Raw genomic sequence first — 21,023 nt, 5'->3', positions numbered from 1 at the left:
GGTCTGCTAGTCTATTGAATGTTTAAATTTTTGACAATATACAAACACTGATTAAATTATTATTTTTTAAAGTCACCGCCCACAGCTATCCATGAGTGATGAGTGATGGGAACACTGGGATCCAATTGACTAAATCAATAGTTCAACATTTTAGAAAATAAGCAGTTTGCTTTCTTGTTGAGAGTTATGAGAAGATCGATACCACTCTCATGTCCGTCTATGTTGATGACGGCCAGTTAGCTTAGCATAAACCTGGGAAAAAATAAATAGGCTACCAGCTAGGCTATTCACTGCAGTTTGTATAATCCATTGTTGGATTTTGGACCTGTTTAAAGGTCCCATATTAACCTCATTTTCAGGTTCATACTGAAAACACATTATTATTTTTCTCATACTGTATGTCTGAATATACTTGTATTCACCCTAAAATGCTCTGTTGATGGACCTGTCTCTTTAAGCCTCCCTCCTGGAAAAGCCACGTCAGCTCTGATTGGTCAGCATTTTTGGGTCTTCCGCATCTGCTCACTTGGCATCTCTGCACCATTATCGCAGATGGAGAATGACTGTAACGGCTCTGTAGCAGCATTTTCTACCTATATATTTATTCATTTATTATATAGTTGTCATCACAACCGTGTGGAAATCCTGACAGCTCATTTAAAGGCACAGTTTCTGAATACGGGCTGTGTGCATTTCTCTGTGGATTGTGCGTTTTGATGCTTTCACAGTATTTATATAGCACCTAGAGCTACTTTATAATGAAACCTTTAAATTATGCAAATTTAGCACATTGGGCACTCTAAATAAAAAGCAGTACAACAATATTATGTACATTTTCTGTTATGTTTTTGGAAATGCAAAAGCAGCTGCAAAGTGTTACACACGAAATATCTCATTAAACACAGAAGACCTTTTCAGACAACTGTCCAAACATGTTCCTTTTGTTTTTAATGGTCCTGTGACAACTGAAAGAGTGGCCTGACTCCTGTATTCCCCACAACCCCTAAATTATAAATTCTAATTTTGCACTCAGGCGTGGTCCTGTCAGGCTGTGTGCAACAAATTAGAGGATAGATTCCTGTCAATTCATCATGAGACAAATGGCCTGATGACTGTTTCTTTCTTTGTAAAAGGGTTAAGGGTAGCTCATTTTACCATTAACATCTCTGTTTTTCTTTTTGAAAAACAAGTTTAAAGGTTAGTTAAAGGATAACTAATGAAAGTAATGAGTTCAAAGTGTGAAACGTTACACTGAAGAGAACACATGAAAGGAAAAAACAATGTGTCAAAATTTTTTGCTAATCAAACCTAACTCTATTTAAGATATGTTCTACCCTAGGTGAAGAATACAATACAATTCAATTTAAATATATCTATATATATATACACTTTACCTTTTAAAGCAGCGTGTGAACAGTGATAATGTTGTCTTAGGTGACTGTCATAAATTAAATTCAAATTCAATTCAACTTCTTTTCTTGGATGTAGAAAAGAAGAAGTGGAAAATTAACTCTAATGAGCATCATCACCCTGAGCAACAGACTAATGAGACAAATAAATTGTTAAAAGTCTCGACAAAATGTAAGTATGACTTCATCACATAAATGATGGCGATCGGAAATTGTGGCATTATGCACAAAACATCACAATCAAAGGGAGTATGAATACAGGCAATGCATTTACAATGTGTTTGTAACTTAAGCATATGAGGATGATAAAGAGGTATATATGTGTTTTTGATACAAACTATCAAAAGACCATCAACTGAAAGATCCTTTGGATCTTGGTGATAATATTTTTTTTTTTACAGAACACATGAAGTATGCTTTGCCTCATCTAAACCCATCCACTTCTCCCCTCTTCACTGAGGTGATTGTAAGGAGAATATAAAACAAGTCATGCTACAATATACACAACTCAAGCAGGGGAAATAAGCGTACTGGTGCTTAATTGTAAACAATTTGTGTTTTACAAGAGTTTGTGGTTATGGTGAGAATCCCACCCAGGAGTGCACCTACCGTATGTCTGAGGTAGAAGTAGATGGGAATATTTGGAGGTTATTAAAATTAAACCATCTGAGAGGTTTAGAGAGCAAACCTCTTTTTGGGCCCCAACTAGACACTGCTTTTTTTCTTTGAAAATGCATTGTATTGTATATTTAGTTTCTTAATGTAATGTTTAATCTAAAAAGTAATTAGTAAGTGTATCTGTCTAAAAAAGTACAATATTTCCATCTGAAAGGTAGTGGTACACAAGTATAAAGTAGCAGAAAGTGGAAATGATTAAAGTAGTAGTACTTTGATTGTACTTAAAATAAGTTCCTCCACTACCATCAATGACTTATTTAACAGGCAAACTTCTGAATATGTCTAATGTTGTTTTGCTGACTTGATTTAATTTTAAGACATGCAACTTAATAATCACGAAGAAAGGAACTTCTGGCTCATGCATTTTTCAACTGGGCTGGCCTGGCGCCTCGCTGCAGATGAGGACCAACATGGTCAGGGGAGACATACCAAAGCCCTGAGCTCAGCCCAAGTGCAGCAGTCTTACAATATGTCAGCAGTGTTATTTTTACAGGGTCATATTAGAAAACCAAACGGATCTGCATCTGCCCCACAAGGGCATTCCTTCATTGCTGACCCTGAACAAACCCACAACCTCTTGTCCTCCTGCTCTTGCATCAGCTTGTTACAAGCCCCTGATTTACAAAGTAGTGTTTACCCCTGTCGAGGCTCACCAGGCATTTCACTTGTAATGATAAATACTACCGTGAATTAAACAGCAACGAGCCAAGTAAGTCAGAATGCAGACGTTCTGTCCGTAATTCCCGGCTGCCGTCTGAGTGTGCCTAGTTAAACACGTTAGTGGGTGAGTGGACCAGTCGGGCCTTGGGCTGAGACCTTTACAGGAACCGGGGGCATTAGCCTGATAAGTGATAAACAAGCCTGTGACATAATGTGGAAACACTGATCCCATTCATAGGTCTAATCACCCCTAAAACATTCTGCATGCCGGACAAATCTCACACATATAAAACAAATTCCTTGCGGTTGGTGAGGGGATCGTGAGCTGGGCGAATGGTTGTTTAGTGGAATATCTCTCTCTGTCCTAAAGGCTTCTTCTCACATCCACAAAGAGTTGGGAGTCTGGGTGAGATTAGAGGACTGGTGCCATTGCGTCTTTGTCTTTGTCTACCCATTACCCAAAATATCATGTCAGGAAGTGGATAGTCTTTTCCCCCAGAGTATAGTGATGACCCCTCATCCTCCAAGTTCCTGCAGCACTTTTTCCCTCTCAAAATGGAAAGAAAAAATGTGTGAGAATGTTAAAGAATATTACAGAGTTTCTATGTAATTTCTGTTAGGTCTGTTGGTCTGGACATAAATCAAAACAGGGGTCTGGAACCCCATTGGAAACATGCAATAAATGTCCATGTTGTAAAAACATAAACTTGTTACCAATTAGTGTTAACTGTATGCTCTGGCAAACACAGGCCCTCATTATAATGACCAAAATAATTTGGTCTATGAACAGTGCAGCCAAAACATAGTCAGAAGTCAGAAGCACTAGGATGACCCTCACTTGTTCTAAGTGGATCCTGTGCCAGGCCTGGCTTGTATACAACTTCTAAATGGCAGATACCAATTGCATTGGTCTTCTACTTGAAAGAATATAATCAATCCCATTTCCCTTCGCCAGTAAACCCTAATGCAACATTTGTGGTCTTGAATATTTCAAGCCAAATTAAATATTGCAGGACTTTGAACTTATACCACATGAGGTTATTAAATAAGAAACATTATTAAGGAAATTGGAGGATTAAGTTGTTCAAATGTTATTGAATTTCCATCCATTTATTAATTTTAAAATGATTAATTCACATAATGGTGGTATAAGTATTCAGAGCCTTAAAGTGAAAGTTGCATACAAGTTACAACAACATAAAAAAAGAATTCCAAGTTAAGGCACAAGAAAAGGTCCTACATTGAAACCCTTACTTAACAAGAAGTATACCAATTTTAACTACCAGTCATTTAAAGGCTGTGGAGTAGTCAAATCCATATTTTAGAAACTGACCATCTGTTTTGTTTTTACAATATTAATATGCAAAGTAAATAGTAGGCTAACCATAGCAGGCTAAAAAAGTACAGCTTTCCCCCCGTGAAATGTGTAGTGTGAGTAAAAAGTACCATAGAGCGGAAACACTCAAGTACAAATACTTTAATACTTGGGTTAATGTACTTAGTTACTTTCCACAGCTGCATATTACTTCTACTATGATTCCTCATACAGCAGCTATGTGCAGCAGGGGGCTACCACGTCACACTTCATTTTTTTTTATGTGTACAACACCACCACCTACTGTTTGTTACACGTAGCATGAAATTCACAGCATTTTATTATATAGAGAAAATAATAAATTTGGTTTCCGTTTCTTGTCAAATGACAAATAATAATTACAGGATATTTTAGTATTAGTAAATTGTCCGATTTTGTTTTTTATTGTGATTTTTTTAACGTGAGTCGAGTGGCGAATCTGCGGTAGAGAAATGAAAACGCTCTGCACCAGGCAGCCCGGAACCCACATGTTTAGCTAACAGGAAAGCACTAGACCCTAGACCCGAAGCTGCAGTGAGGTTTCTCTAAAAAGCCATACATATACCTGCTTTGACTAAACTAGTTTGTATTATTACGCTCGAGGACATTTTCAGAATGTCTTCGTTCAGGAAAGCGTTGAAATCTCGACAGAGAAACCACCATGAAAGATCTCAGGTGAGCATTTCAGTGTTTTGCTGGCTAGCTTCTTAGCTAGCTAACTTGCTGCTATGTTATGAAATGCCCCTGTACAGTGACACGGTTAAGATGTCCACATATTCTCAATCTAGTAAATGTGATGATATGTAATACATATTGATACCGAGTGTGTTTCACTTGTCTAAACTGTGTCATTTTGTTCGACCAGCCTGGTTTCAGGAAACATTTGGGATTGCTGGAGAAGAAGAAAGACTACAAACTTCGTGCAGAGTGAGTTGAATTAAGTTTAGGAGACATGTTCCATGTTTCCAAGCTTTGGACATGGTTGAGTAAAAAGTCTTGTAATTGCTTCCTTTGTTGTTGTTTTTTATAGTGATTACCACAAGAAACAAAACACTCTTGCTGCTCTGCGAAAGAAAGCTCTGGATAAGAACCCAGATGAGTTTTACTACAACATGATCAACTCTCAGCTGCAGGTGAGATATGTGTTATCATCAGTACAAGAAAATGAGTAACCCTATGTAAATCCTCTCATCTGATCTCTGTGGCTGTTTAATTGATCAAGTATGGCTTATTTTGTGGCATGTTGACAGGATGGAGTTCACGTGGCGAAAAAAGCCAATGAGGAGGTGGAGGTGACAGAGGAGCAAAAGAAAGTCATGAGGACGCAGGATATCAAATATGTAGAGATGAAAAGGGTTGCAGAGGCTAAGGTACACTTATTTTTCCTGTAATAGATCATGCACGGAGCACCTCTGGTGCCTGACTGATTTAATTTAACATCATTTGACATCTTTTAAATTTAGAATAAAAGAGCACGACAAAAATGGACTTGATTACACTGTGCCATTACCTAACCTCCCACTGTAAAATCAATCCTCCCCACATAGGGCTTCTTTTGTTGCACCTTGTAAATCTTTGTGTGTTCATTATTTGCTTTCAGAAAATTGAGAGGCTGAAAGGAGAGCTCCATCTTCTGGAGGCAGATAGCAAACAAAAAAACAAGCATACATTCTTTGTGGATTCCAAAACAGAAGGTAAATATGAATATCTTTGTGGGCTATTAATAGTTATTAGTAGCCTGGGTAAACCCTGACGAACTTCTTATTAGGTGACCCGGGGAAACGTTTTCATGGAAGTTTTACTGTGTCTCCTCAGTGCAGTCATTTGAGTTGGCAAACCACCTCAACACAGCTCCTGAGCTGGTGGGCAGAGTGTTCAACAGGCCAACTCTGAAAACCCTGGAGACAAAGAGCATCCAGGGAGCTGTAGAGCCTCGCACGATGAAGGTCTGTGTTTATAATGCGTGGGGATCAGCCTCATTTGCTGTGGGACCATTCCGTCTAAATGGGGGGTTTCAATCACATTGTGGTGACATCAACGTAATTTAAATTTCAACCCACTTCCATGTTTTCTCTTCCTTGTAACTGTAGAAGTTGGCCAAGCAGAGGAATCACCAGTATAAGATCCTTTCCCAGAGGATTGACCGAGAAAAGAAAATGTTTGTAATAACCCAGAAAATTCAGACCCGCAAGGACCTACAGGTGAGGACATGTTCTTATTCACAACAAGCTTTTTAGTTTCAATTGAAAATGACTTTCTTTTTTATTTTTTTTTATTTTTTGCGTGCACCAGGATAGGAACAAAAAAGTGAAGGTACAAAAGGAGACACCCAATGCTGCAGCTATCTACAAATTTGAGACCAAGAGGAAGCGCTGAGAGGGGAGTAACCATCTTGCTGAGAAGAACCAACTTCGCCAATGTGAAATAATGGACTTCTAGATCAAACCATAGACCGCAGACATGAGATAATTTTTCTACCCTCAAATATTGTTTTGTACATATTTATCAACGACTTTTAGTTTCTTTGAAAAATAAATATCAGAAGAACATGCACATTTTTGTATCTTTTTCTTTTTTTCTTTTTCTTTTTAACTTGCACATGACTTGTGGTTGACCTCAGTAGTTAATTGATGTTGAGGGTTTTTGTATGGGTTTTTGCCAATGGAAAGACTTGAGAAATAGTAAGACAACGGCATGATTAATGAAAGGCCTCAGGCTGAATTTAAACTGAGGATGTCGTACACGCTCCGGGGCAGCTGAGCCATCACAATTGTGGCAGTAGATTGCATTTTGTTCTCTTACCAGCAGATGGCATTAGTGTTCTTTATCACGCTATTTGGAGGGTTGGGGGGGAAAGATCTGTTGGTTACTGAAGATGCTGAAACATGCATAGAGAAAAGACTAAGCTGGAAGTCACTTGTATGACCCAACATCAAGACTTCAGAGTTTAATTGTGGTTGTGATACTTTTTGTGAGCTGTCACTGATGTGTTCTGTCTTTGCGTGTGTCACAAACGGCTCTCTAGTAAGTTGTGAACTGAGGAGCTGAACCCCCTCATTCACATTTCAGACCTGTCATAATAGACCGTGATGTTCCATTTCAAAGGCTTCTCCAAAGATTTGCTAAGAAATGTGATTAGAGTTCTTTTTCTGACAGAATTTGAAGGACACAACTTTGGCAGCCCTCAGTATTCCACAGCTCATTGCAAGCGAGTCGGCTGCATTCAGGTTGTCCTTGATAAGTCCGAAAGTATCGCGTGTCCATGTCATATTCATCCGGTATTTGCATTCATGTGGTCATCAGTCACTGATAAAATTGGTGAACCAATGAAAAGGCCACTCAAAGGTGTAAATCCGGGGTCTTCAACGTCTTTTAGGCCAGGGACCCCTTAGCTTAAAGAGAGACAGAGTAGGGACCTCCTACCGCATATATTGTATACAATTGAGTTGCATATTAAACTGGGCAGAATGGATGAAAATAAATGGATATTATGTATGCATCATGTTTGAATGTTAAACATACACCCAGAAGGCACAGTGACTCCTTAAGCTTAACTGTATGGCTACCATAGTTACCTATAGTAAGCTTATATTCAATGTGTAAAATTTTTTTTTCACAAGTAGGCCAATTTATCTTTGCTATTAAAATGTTGCATTCATATTAATGTATATTTACAGTTAAATTTTTGAAACAAGAAACTCTCAATTGTATTTATTTTTTACATAATTTGGCAGCCAGTCTGCACTAACTCTGAGGACCCCCTAGGGGTCCCAGACCCCCTGTTGAAGATCCCTGGTGTAAATAATTAAAGACAGGGATAAACTCCACTTCTTGTGAGCAGACATGATGCAACTGAACTATTGGAGGGATGCAACCTGACGTCACCCTGCGGCTGCCAATCATGTTACCGGCAATCAGACTTGTCACTCCATTTTGAGGCGGTGTGAGAGACCTGTACAGTAAACAGTAAGCATCACAGTCTCTATCGCTGCCACAAAAAAAGTTTTAAAACAAAAAACAAAAACAAAAAAACCTGAAACACAAGCACTTAACTGCCCAACAGGCAGCTGACTTTTGCTGAAGAAGCTTATCTTGTTAACTAATGAGAGTTTACTCGTATTTACAAGTTTGTATGTCATTTGAGGGTAACTTCTGATAGTGAAAGTTTTGACTTTGACACAAATGCACTTTTAGTTTTGGTGTCTATGATGGTGGACTGTTTTGTGTAGTAGAGGCACAGGTTCATCTTAAGTCTTCAGAACCTCTGAAGGACACACCTTTGTGCAGCCCTTTACTATGGATGCAGATTACACCTCTTTCCACCCTTCCCACATGTCACAGCAGGGTAGACAGCTGCAGCTAATAAAATTAAGTATGATTTAAGTGTCAGTTAGCAGGCATTGATAATAATACTGTTGCCAATGCTTGCTCATTAGCTCACTTTAATCAAAATTACCCATTATTAATTTTATTAGCTGCAGCTGTGAAATACCTCTGTTAAAATGCTCCCTTGAGAGACAAATGGAACTATTGTTTTAGGTATACCTGTTTCTACAGTTCATTCTTATTCAGTGTGTCATCTTGATGTGATGCTGCCTTATATTTGTCCCAGGTCATCAGGTATTTATACCTATATTTATTAACCAAATCAATATCCACCAATCTGCCTTTTTACAGCAGACCTTTTGACTCATCATGGTAGAAAAAACACTGGTGTTTCTGATAACATTTAGGATGTCTCTGTTACAGTCAGATGTCCCAGTAAGCCATGGCAGTGTGACAGCGGGCCAGCATGCATAATCCCATGACCCTGAAATTGAAGCGGCTAAATGAAATTCATCCATCACTAATTTAATTAATTACACCTGTGCTTTTCCTACTGTGACATGTCAAAATGTCTTCCGTGATAAAGGCCTATGAGGGCTGTCATTTTCCTTGTCTTCTTCACACATTTCTGCTCTCACGAGACCATCCAGCTAATACAGGCACATCGTCTTTAGCTAATTAGACTTCTCAGGAAAGTGTGTGCTGATCAGTTCGCCTGAGTGCCATGGTGGAGCAGGGATTAGCTCAGATGCCTCATTGAAAAAAATATCCCAGGTTTGCTAATATGGCAAACTCTTCTGTTGATCCTCCTGCTGTCAGTCCTTGCCAAGTCCCTGTCCTGACAATTGAAGTTGGTTGAGTCAAGTACTTCATGTACTGAAGCACCATATTTCAGGTGAAGCACTCTCAAATTTCCTTCACAAAATGTATCCTATTCTAGTTCGTCAGTTCTGTCGCTCTTCATTAACCTCTACAGTATATGGCCATGTATGTGCATGTAGTGAGTACTAACAAACTGTATGTGTGGTTTCTCCAGCCTATAGTGTGTGAAATAGACTGAAGACCTGGTGCCCAGTAGCAGATCACAGTGACCCAGGTTTGATTGATCACTGTGGTGGCAGCAGCTTCATAAACAGGGCCCATCCATCAGCCTCTCCTGGGAGCCACTGCAGGGGAAGAGGGGAGAGAGGGAGCCAGGCAGAAATGTCACCAGGCGCAGTGAGAAGTGGAGGGGCTGGAAGAGAGAGACCAGAAGCCTTGGCCCAAACACTGCTGACCAGAGCAAAGGTGAGCCAACAACTCAGGATGGGCCAAAACTGGGAAAGAGTGATGGTGGGTGTCCACCTGGACTGATTGCTTTCATTTAAGCGTAGTACAGAGTTTACTGCAGTTTCTTAATTGCAGTAGAAATGTTGATGAGGATGGTTTTTTTTTTAGATACAAATATGTATAAGGCTATACATGTAGTAAACATATAGGGGCTTCACAATTAATCGCAACTTGATCCAAATCGCAATATGGACTAGTGCAATATCCAAATCGCAGGAGAGGTAAAATATTTGTCAGACCATTCTAAATTAAGTATTGTGGTGCTGCAGAGATGTTGCAGCCTACACATTGTATCCTGCAGAAAGAAAACAAACCTATTTTTTTCCTTAAGAAAAAAATATTTGTTTGGTACAGATCCCCGTAAAAATTATACTATAATATTTTTTCTTTTTTTTTCATTTTATATTTTTCAATGAAAATGAGATCAATGATACAAAAATGATCATTCTCTCCAATATCGTGAATCATATCGCAATTACAATATCAGTCAAAATAATTGCAATTAGATATTTTCCTTGTATTGTGCAGCCCTAAAACATATGCAGTATATGGGTGTGAACTTTACTGAGCACCACACAAGCATGCACAAGGCCCAGCAAGGTCCTTCAGAGGCATTTCAGTGTTGACCATTCATGTCAGAATTGAGTTGTACCCAGTAAAAGAGTGATTGACTTCCTTGGCCAAATTTCCTTCCCTCCTTCCTTACGCCTTCCTCCCACCCTCCCTGCCCTCTGCTACTGCGTCAAAACGCTGAGAGAGCGTGTGTGGATCGGGACCCTCAGGCCCAGTGTCCATAAGCGGAGGGGGCGGAGGGCGTTGAGGAGAGCCCAGGGGTCAAAACACTGTGTGCGCAGTTCCGGGACCCCTATCTGACTGTGCAACACAGGCACAGACAAGCCACTGTTCCTCCTCAAACTCTCCTTTCATTCCCCCCAGCAACGGGACTCTTACGCCGGGATGCAGTGGCGGGGCTCAGGGGTGGGCAGTGGGTGACCTTCTGATTTTAAAGATATAGACGGGCATTTCTCTATTGTCAAAAGCCTCATAATTCATTTGACGACTCGCACAGGCCACCCTGTCCCCCACAACCCCATCTCTAAAGTTATGACCCTAACAGACTTTGCTAACGGATAGTCCTTTTTGGAATGGGGGGAGTTAGAAGGGGAGTGCTATGTGGTCACACAGCTGCAGGGTATGACATTGACCCCAATATATAGTATCTGAGAGTAAAAGTGTAGCCTGGTTAAGAAGGGGTAAAACACAATGGATCTTTGTTCTACAAGTTTGGTTATCACACATATTATGTGGAAAAAAGAACCTACTCCTTTAAAAAAGGGGAACATCTTGTGAGCCGTGTCTTTGATGCCAATGACTATTTAATGCTGTACTATATTTTACATTTGAGATAAACTTGCCTTGTTCCAGGCTTTGCAAAGGTAAATCTTGAGATGAAAGTGTAGGAGTTTTCTATTCGACACAGATATGTTGTTTAATTTATATGGGGAATTTATCAATTTTATTTAGTTCACTCAAATTACAAAACTATATTTTCTCACTTACCACAAGTATTTTTGGCCTTCTGAGATTTGTTTTTATTGGCCCAGGTTCTATCCCTGAGATTTCAGCCGCCATCCCAATACAGTAGAGGTGAACAAAATGTCCTTTGTGTGTTTACAGAGACAATGTGCAAGTTACTCTAGATAACTCTACAGACCTTATTGTGAACAGTTTTCAGAACTACTTTCTACCGATGAAATATCCCTATAAAAAGGGCTGACAGTATGTTCTGTGCATTATCCAGAGTGACAGGGACACTGTTTCTGGAAAGTGGTGTAGTAGCGGTTTTAAATTGTACAAACAATGCCTCAATTGCATTGGTATGGTGACATTTTGGGCAAAAACAATGCAGGTTATTTTGTGGTCACATTTTCTTTATTATTAGATGATACAAAATAATAACTGGTCACAAACACTATCACCTGCCCACATGGTTTTAACCTGGCACTTGATCCTTGCAAACCACAAGAGCTGCACCTCCGCCCTCCTCATTCACCAACACAGTTCTGCCCTGCTCCAAAGCCAGCACACAGAGCCAAGGTTAAGGATGGTTAAGGACAATACTAATCGATCCCCCAATTACGGAGAGCTGGGGAGAGAGAGAGAGAGAGGTGGGGAGAAGAGAGAGGTACCCTGGGGTTTGAGTGTTGGGAGGGTGTCTTCAGAATGCGAGGGGTGGGGGATGAGAGGTAGTCTTTATCTTCGGATCCCTCTCTCCTTTAACTTGAAGATGGGTGTCATGGGGCTTTTGAAGTTGTGGATAGAGAGGAGGGACAGAAGAGGGGGGTTCGGCTGGCCATGCCAGGGGGAAGACGTCTGAAGACAAATCTTTACACCCTTGACAGTGCCCCTGACGTGTGTGCGTTTCTGTGTACTTGCGTGCGAGTATTTGGATATGCGTGTGTATCTTAGCATGTTTGTGTGTGTGCGCATGTGTGCCTGAGTTGAATGTCTGGCTCATGCAGTGAGGTGGGGATCACAGAGCCCCCTTTTTAAATTGCCGCTAATGAGCCCTGGCTGGTGAGAGGTACTCGAATTGATTAAATTTGCATGGGAGCCTAAATCATGACGGGGGCCTCATACTTGTGCCCCCTACCTCTAGGTACACACACAGACACACACACACACACATATACACAGCACCCCTGGTCCCCCCACCTCCACATCAGACCTACAGGGGGTATCTATCTGCAGGAGAGAGGGACAGGATAGACCAGGGGGAGGGTGTGTACATGTGTGTGTGGTGTTGAACAGGGCGTGGAGGGCACCCATCTGCCCCGGTATTACTGTCAGTCCATCATTCAGGGGAATGCCATGCGCGTGCCTCGGGGACGTGTTCATTACACTTTAACTACCGGATCTGTCCTTGTCTCGCAGCCTCCCTGTGTCATTGTCTGCCTGAGATATTGTGTGTGTGTGTGTGTGTGTGTGTGTGTGTGTGTGTGTGTGTGTGTGTGTGTGTGTGTGTGTGTGTGTGTGTGTGTGTGTGTGTGTGTGTGTGTGTGTGTGTGTGTGTGTGTGTGTGTGTGTGTGTGTGTGTGTGTGTGTATTTATGTGTCTGTTTGCATCACAACTGAAAGTACCCTGTTCTTGTGTATGGGAGGGAGTGTTTGTTTTAAAACTGAGCAATATTCTGGCGATACACACACTGGGCACTTTACTTGGGTATAATATTGAGGTGTGTAAGTTTTAGAAAACTAGAAATTAGTTTCCCTTTTCTGTCAAGTTCCTTTTCACTTCATTATAATATTCTCAGTCTCTTATTTTCTACTTCTGTCTTTCACACAAACACATGCTGCTCCTGCCATGCATTTTTTTTCGCTCAAATGTTTTGCTTCTCTAATGGTTACCTCTCTAATGGCAACTACATGACAATGCGTGATGAGAGCTACTTTTTGTGTACACATGCGCTTCATATCTGCTCAACAGTGAGGTGTAAGAATGTGTGTGGGTGTGTGCGCGCGTGCGTGTGCTGGTGGGGGACAGTGCTTGTGCGTGGTTAGCCTGGGTGATTGCAATAATCAGATGGGGGTGTTAATCAGAGTTTGTTCGTCAGTGGCCTGATGAGGGGCGATGAGGGCCGCTGATTGTAATGCGATGCTTCAATCGGTCTCTCTGACAACTACAGAGACTAACCGCCAAGAGAATCACACACACACACGCAAACACGCACACACACTTTTAGAACACTACGACAGACTGCCAAAGTGTAAACAAGCAAGCAAAACACAACACCTCTATATGCATCGAAGTATGTCACTGAGAAGATGCAGACTCAATTATTATTAGAACAGATGTATTATGCAGGATGTTTTCATTCCAGTGAACACAATGAAGTACTGTCACACGATGGATTATAGATCACTATTTAGGTGTCAGTGTCACCCCTATTGAATAACAAGAGCAGGGGGAGGGGTGTGTTGGGGTTGGGGGGGGGACACGTAGTTGAGAAAAAGGTTGGGGGTGGGGAGGTAAATGTGACCCCATAGTTTATAGTCCTGTCTTGTCACTGACAGGCTTGCATCAGATCCTTTTTTTTCTCTTTCTTTTCTTTTTTTTTGTGCAAAGAGGGGATGGGGGGGGCAATTGCTGACGCTATTACGGCTGCCTCATCAGCCAAGTCCCTACAAGGGCTGATACAAATTAATTAACCTAATTAAGGGCTGCGATTGCGGATGTGATTATAGGGGCTGGGAGGGATGGAGGGATGGAGGGATGAGGCAGAGAGGGATGGCTCATGGAGGTGGGGGTGCGCTGGCAGCCAGGGCCCCGGCAATGATGAGCCGGGAGGTGTGGGAGCACAGCCAAGATGCTCTGCATGGCTAATGAGCGAAGCTAGCTAGCTTCAGCCTCCCCTCCCCTGTCTCTTTTCGATTCTCCACCTTCTATTTATGTTTTTTTTTCTTTTCCTTTTTTTTTCTCCTTCTGGTTTTTATATTTCACCTCTGTTATGCTTCAATTTCCTCCTCCTCAGCTTAAGTGTAATTTTATATTACTGTATCCTTTACTCTCCCACAACCTCGGATGTATTTCCTGTGAATTACATATGTTTTTATCATTATTTCCCTCCTGTTTTGTTCTTGTGCTTTTGGTTTGGTGACTGACTAAGGCTGCAAAAAGAAAAACAAATGCACCTGTTGCAGTGCACAGTTAAACTGAAAGCATTCTGTTATCTTTTCCAAGTACAGGGTCAAAGCCATCTGATCCAACTACTGCACCTTCATAGCTTTACCATTGATATTCAAGACCTTTATGGCTAAAAGCTCACAATTTTTTTGACCATTTCTAAAAGTCAAGTAGTAGTAGTAGTCTTCTACAAAGCCTGTAGTCTGCCTTTTGTTGATGCTCTGTAGTATCACACTGCATAGGGTGCAGTGCAGTACTGCCTATTGTTCACTTTTACTGTACTCCACACAAGGAACAGAAATACCCTCTGGGAACACACATAGTGTCACACACACATACAAGCTCCCACAAATTTCTCATCCTTTCGTATGCACAACCAATCAAAGCTCAACACACAGATGCACACTCAAACTCTCTCGCTCTACCTCCCTCTCTTACACAGCCACACTCCAGAGGAGCAATATTTAAATCTCCTTCTATTTGTATTGGAAACAGAACAAAGATATTCTTCAGACCGAAGCAAAATGTGTTTTCTTGCCGGCATCAGCAATTCTAATGTTTCTAATGAGTTGGAGGAGAAGACGAGCGACTGGAAGGGTTAGGTATCAGTAAATTTCAAAAGAAAAGAAACACCAGATAAATAACTCATAAGTGCACTTTTGGGGTTTCTACCTTTCTGAAAGTGCAGGAATTGTGCCAGTATTGTCCAGTGATTGCAATGTCACCTTTGAATATTGTCGCCGTATCTCTGCCACACTAAACATGCAGTGGATTGTGGCATTTGATTTCCAAGATTGTGCCTTTAGCTGCCTCTCTCTCTCTCTCTACCTCTCCTTTCTCTTCTTCTTGCTCACCCTCCCTCTCACGTCCTGTTTCTGCCTCAGTATCAGTTGCAGGGATGTGATTAGGAAGCCACTAGCAGACTGTGATAGGGAGGTGTTCATATCGCCATTCTAATCTGGAGCCCCAGGGGGAAAAAAAGGCTGCTTCTGTTTTCATCTCCCAAGGATTCTCAATTGTAAATGGCTGCAAGGCTCCTCTTCATATATGGAAAAATGCAAGACAGCCTTTTTATCTAGCATAAAGATTAAAAATAAAGAAATATTAGCAATGGATGAAATGAATGTGGAATGGGAAGCAAGAAAATATACAGTGAATTATCAACCCGACTTTGCAGTTCCACTCAGCTCTATAAAGCATCTTTCAGCTCATTGTTTTGGTTTTACAGCTGTAAAAGAGCATAGTTTTGGTTCACTGTCATCAGAATGAGTCTGTACATTACCTGCACAGCACCATGGTGCAGATAAAGTTAGCGACTAGCTGGTGAACATAGTCAGTGCAACATTTAGCTGGTAAAGAGCCAAATATTTGCCTTCTGCCTGGCTGTCCCTCACAGCGGGTGATCCCATCGTGTTCCTTACGTGGATTGGCCGCTTCCCCATCTAGCACAAAACAGTCTGGCCAGTTTCTGGATAGTTTCTGGATAGTTTACCATTTTATATTTTGCAAAATTTTTTCTTGCTATTCCACGTAGTACATTAGTGATACAACCGATACCAATTTTAAAACTTTCCCCTGTTCTAAACACGTGTGTTACATCTTTCCAGGGACAAATCATCTGGCACACAGGAAGTGAAATGTTCCAGCAACAGTAAAAAGTCTTTGTTGGTTTGGTAATTAGCAGAAGAAGAATTAGCATGAATCGCTACAGCCACAATTCCCCTTTCACACACTGTTATGTTGTTTTGTTCCGTCTTAATGAGGTCTTACGAATGTGGATTTAGTTCAACTCTTTGTACTTACTGTATGTTTTATTAGATCATTTATATTCCTGAAATTCATGAGAAGTAATTTGAGAAGCATTTGTATTCCATATGCATCAAACAGGGAGAGAGGCATCACAAAATGGGTGATGCTCAGGTTGAGGAAGTGTGTGTGTGTGTTGAGGGAGAGGGGCCCAAGCGATTACTCAGGCCTTTGAGAAGTCCCTGTCTCTTGGCTCCAGTACTCTCGCCTTGCTGATAAGCATGAGCCCTGTCAGAGGGAAGGTAAATACGGCACTTAAGGATTCCTCTCTCATTTTGTAGTCACACTTACTCTTTAATTAAAGCCAGAGAGAGAGAGAGTGCGAGACAGCGATAGCCCTGCAATGAGCCGATGCTATCAGGGGGCCAGGCAGGTAGAACCACTGGAGATGTGGGGCTGATATTTGGTCTCCGACTAGTGTATGCATGTGTGTGAAAGAGAGAAAATACGTTCAATTTAAGAATGTGTGTGTATATGCACATGCATGTCTGGTTAAATGTTTGTTTGTGTGTGTGTGTATGTGCGAGCCGCTTTACGTTGCTCTTCCAGCAAAACAGCTGTAGCGGGGCTGCTATCAGATATTTATAAGCGGCTCATGAATATGGATCGGCGGCGTGATGGGACTGATGTTTGTCCTCTAAGAGGGGATGAAAGGAGAATGTGCTCCCTTCCCTGAGAGACCCAGTCAGGGCTGCTCATAGAGCAGGGGATGGGAGCTCTGGATTGGGAGTAAAATGAGGATTGGGTTGGGTGCCGGTGGTTCAGGACAGATGGTAAAATTTAATGAAATGTGATTTGGATACTCAAGGCAAAGCATTTCCCTTATGGATTACTAAATTAAAAACTTGTGGTGAAGTATTAACACTCTCATCAGTATGACTGTGGGTTCTTGCTACCGCCCTCCCATATTCTCCATTGAAGACATTCACTGCTTTTTGAATTTTGAGATATTTGCATTCTTAATAATAAGATTCTCCCACTATATAGTGGCAGTACTAATTACTTAATTTTTTTTATTATTTAATAATTTAAGTTTTGGCTTTATGTGGGTATGCTGTACTAGATAATATGAATCCAGGATGTACAGTTTCTACATTTAAATGCACATCTTAAGTCAATTTATGTAAGGTTAGGTAATGAGGATGAAACATGTGCCTTCCCTAATTTACCATAATCATGTTCTGCCAGCCAAATTGAAATTAAGTATGTTTTCGCAGCCCTCCAAGAAAAAAAAAGTAAATTTTTCTTAACGCATGTCCTTGTCCATAGCAGTGACTTTGATTCCTAGCAGCAAACATGTGGTCAGGGACTTGTATAACTGACCTAAGTGTCCACAGTAGAGGTCACCACATTGAGAGACGGAGAGAGGACCAGAGGATGGCAAGCACGGGGGCAAGCAGCAGCGTTGCACTACAACGTACCTTTCAATGCTAATCACTGAGTCATCTATCAGAGCGAATACATGGGCGCTAAGCAACCTGTACATGCATTAGACCTCCCCAATTACCATAATGGTTTGGTTTTTAATATGGCTAATAGGCTGGCACGACCTTGCCCATTCATTCAGCAGGTACATGCACCCAGCTGATGTGAAATGGACATATTTAGAGACTCAATGACCATTAGGGACTTTTAGCCGTTATGGGTCCATAGTTATGCATCTGAATAGGGAAGGCTAGATGGACAGATGACAAACAGGAACATTTGTGGGCAAAATACATTAAAATTGGAGGAAAAAAGCTGAAATGGTGATGTATGCAGAGGAGAATGGATATAATTGTTGGTGTTGCTCTTTGGAGTACAAAATGCAAAATAGCTATTTTATGGGGTAGCATTTTCACCAAGCAGCCTTCTTCATATTTGAATGTGCTGGTGTAGGAGTGCCCTGTGGGCACCGATGGGAAGTACGTCAGTGTGGGCGCAATGTGGTACCGGGAGGGCGGATGGGTAGAGAGGGAGAGAAGGGGCAGAATCTGAAAAATGTGCCTCTGCAAAACCCCGGGGGGTTAACATTTTGGTTTTCTCTGAGCCTTTGTGGTAGTGGACAAATGATCCCAGGAGTCGGACAATAATGTTTTTATGGGACTCTAAATGTTGAGCTCAACAAGGTCATTGTGGGAGTGTAATGGCCAACACGTGGCCAGGCTTGAACTCCAGCAGCCTCGCAGTTGGTCTGGGGGCCAGAGGGGAAGAGAGGAGGGGATGCAGGGAGGAGAAAAAGGGGGAGGAGAGCAGGGGCTCACCCCTCTGGGTTTAACCAACAAGCTCACACTTTGTTCTTATGAGAGACAAGAACCACTCAGAACATAAAGTACCTAGATGGCCAGACTATGCCTGGCCAGGCCAGACTGGGTCTTGTAAACTGGCCCAGAGAGATAATGTTTCCCTGTGGCTAATCTGTGCCTGGATGCCAACGCCCTGGCATCTAGTGAACAATAACCCTTTCCTGCTTCAAACAAAAATCCTTTTCTTAGTCTCTCTTGGGACAATTCAGACTTTTTACTGTCTGTCGCTCCCTTTTGTGTGTGAGTGTGTGGGTCAGAGCTGAGTGATTTATGTGTTTGTTATCAGGATAAAGGACTTCACTGTAGTCTGGCTGTCTACTTCACTGTCACTGTTTGGGAGCTGTGTGTACCTTGAATGGAACTAAGGTGGAGATACTTATTAGTGTCAAACAGAACTTGAAACTACTCATGTAAATACTACCAAAGATAGTGTGGTTTCAGTAGTATCTACGTTTACATTTTTGCATGTGCTTTTTTCCGCTAAGGTTTATGACATTTAAAATTCTGTATATATTAGGTTTTTTATCAATGTGTTTGATCATGTCCTATGGGTCAGTGTTATCTCACACATAAAGCTCCTCTAAGTAGGGCGCCAGGATAGCCCAGTTGGTAGAGCGGGAGCCCATATATAGACGTTTACTCATCGACGCAGCAGCCCCGGGTTCGACTCCAACCTGCGGCCCTTTGCTGCTTGTCATTCCTCCCTCTCTCTCCCCTTTCATGTCTTCTGCTGTCCTATCCAAATAAAGGCTGAAAATGGCCAAAAAAATAAAATAAATAAAAGCTCTTCTAAGTAAAGTTAATTCATATTTGGTTTAGCTAATCAAATAGCCAGTGTGTGAGGACAATCCCACACAGACAGATAAATACTCCAACTCTGAGAAAGACTGCCGGTAGATGTCTTATGTGTATCTGTGGAAATGTGTGTGTGCTCTCATTTACAGTACATCTGATGTTGACAGTGTACTGTAAAGAAAATCATGAGCAAACTGAGAGCAGAAGATTTACTCTTTCTTCTGAAAAATGCGTTTTCAGCACACATACAGTCAATTCCCCATCTGTCTGTTGTCAATTGAATATCAGTCACATCATGAAAATGTTATGTGACAATAAATTCTAAGATGTAAGCAACCTTTGAGCATCGACTTCTTAGAGTGGCTGAACAGATGTTTAATAGGACAGAGCTTGAAGAGGCAGCCTCATCTTGTCTCTCCTTTGTCTCATAATCCTGATAGTCGCTTTGTTAAATAGATGGACCTATGGTGTGTGTGAGTCCCTCCGAGGCCCCAGCTTCATGGTCCCCTGAGTGAAACTGTATGTCTGCTGTTAAAAAGGGCTGGAGCACCAGACAGCTAATCAATAGATCAATCATAACATTTCCACTTAAATCAATTACCCTGTGATTTCCTATCCATCTTTGTTCCTTTGTTACAATAGTCATATATATATATATATATGACAAAAAATACATATGACAAAAAATGTGTGTGTTTGTATATACTATATATATATATATATATATATATATATATATATATATATATATATATATACCCACAATATTTTTTCATGTTCAACAACAACTTTAAAGGTACAATGAAAGATTTGCGTCACAATAAAACTGTCAACACAACGAAAATTACAGCTACATATACAGAGGGGGAATGATTCAAAGGCAGAGAAGAAATGGTGAGAGTGGCAGAGAGAGAGAGCAAAAGTAATCAAGAGGGCACATTGTTTCCAGTCTGCACGCATGAGCTTGTCTTTTCGACCAAGTTGAATTCCAGCCATTCAGATGACTGGAGTGCGTAGGCCAGGCCTCCAACGCGTTTCCCCGTCACCATCACAACAGTTGCCATTCATGAGGCTTCACTGGCTGTGGGGACATCTGCACCACAACTCTTGTCACCTCAACCCATCTCCCCCCCCCCCCCATCCCTGCTGCACACTGCCCCGCTGAAACAAACACACATACACAGGCACACGCATTCACTGACACAAGTATACGCACATACACTAAACTTCTGCAGCTAAATGCCAACAGAGGGAATCAGAAGGGCATCAGAGATGGCTGTTGTCTGCGTACGCCCATGTGTGGGTTTGTGTGAATGGGACCCAAGGGTAGGGAGGTCTCTGATACCACAGGGTGCTGACGGGGGTGGCACATTACTTGGCCTGCTCGGGTGTGTCACGATGCTTGGAGGGTTGAGCGAGTGACAAACCCAAGGTTTTCGACCAGAACGACCCCCTGGCATTCCACACAGGCTTGTTACACCACAGTGACGTGGGTGGGCCAGGAGACCTTTGAGCCTATGGCGCTCTCTCATATGTGTCCATTGTGCCATTGAATTCTGTATCTATTTCAAACATCTACACTGTATGGATCTTATTGGATCTTATTCTATACGGAGCGTAGTGTTCAGACCGGATACAAAGCACTCTGGATACAGCCAAAACAAAGTTATGTTGCAGATAGATAGATGATAGATAGAT

The 21,023-nt window shown here is 41.5% G+C and overlaps 1 protein-coding gene across 1 annotated transcript; it reads left to right on the top strand.

The window, feature by feature from the left end:
* Nucleotides 1-4,558: 4,558 nt before the first annotated feature.
* On the top strand, nt 4,559-6,654 carry utp11 (UTP11 small subunit processome component). Its single transcript, XM_028581128.1, has 8 exons — nt 4,559-4,776; nt 4,967-5,028; nt 5,132-5,234; nt 5,352-5,471; nt 5,702-5,795; nt 5,917-6,047; nt 6,192-6,302; nt 6,394-6,654. The coding sequence occupies exons 1-8, from the start codon at nt 4,717-4,719 to the stop codon at nt 6,475-6,477; spliced, it is 765 nt and encodes a 254-aa protein (XP_028436929.1). The 5' UTR covers nt 4,559-4,716; the 3' UTR covers nt 6,478-6,654.
* Nucleotides 6,655-21,023: the final 14,369 nt, after the last annotated feature.

This window comes from Perca flavescens, chromosome 6, assembly GCF_004354835.1.
Source record: "Perca flavescens isolate YP-PL-M2 chromosome 6, PFLA_1.0, whole genome shotgun sequence".
Taxonomy (NCBI): Eukaryota; Metazoa; Chordata; class Actinopteri; order Perciformes; family Percidae; genus Perca; species Perca flavescens.
Note: the sequence above shows the minus strand (reverse complement) of the source record. Positions and strands in the feature narration are given on the sequence as shown.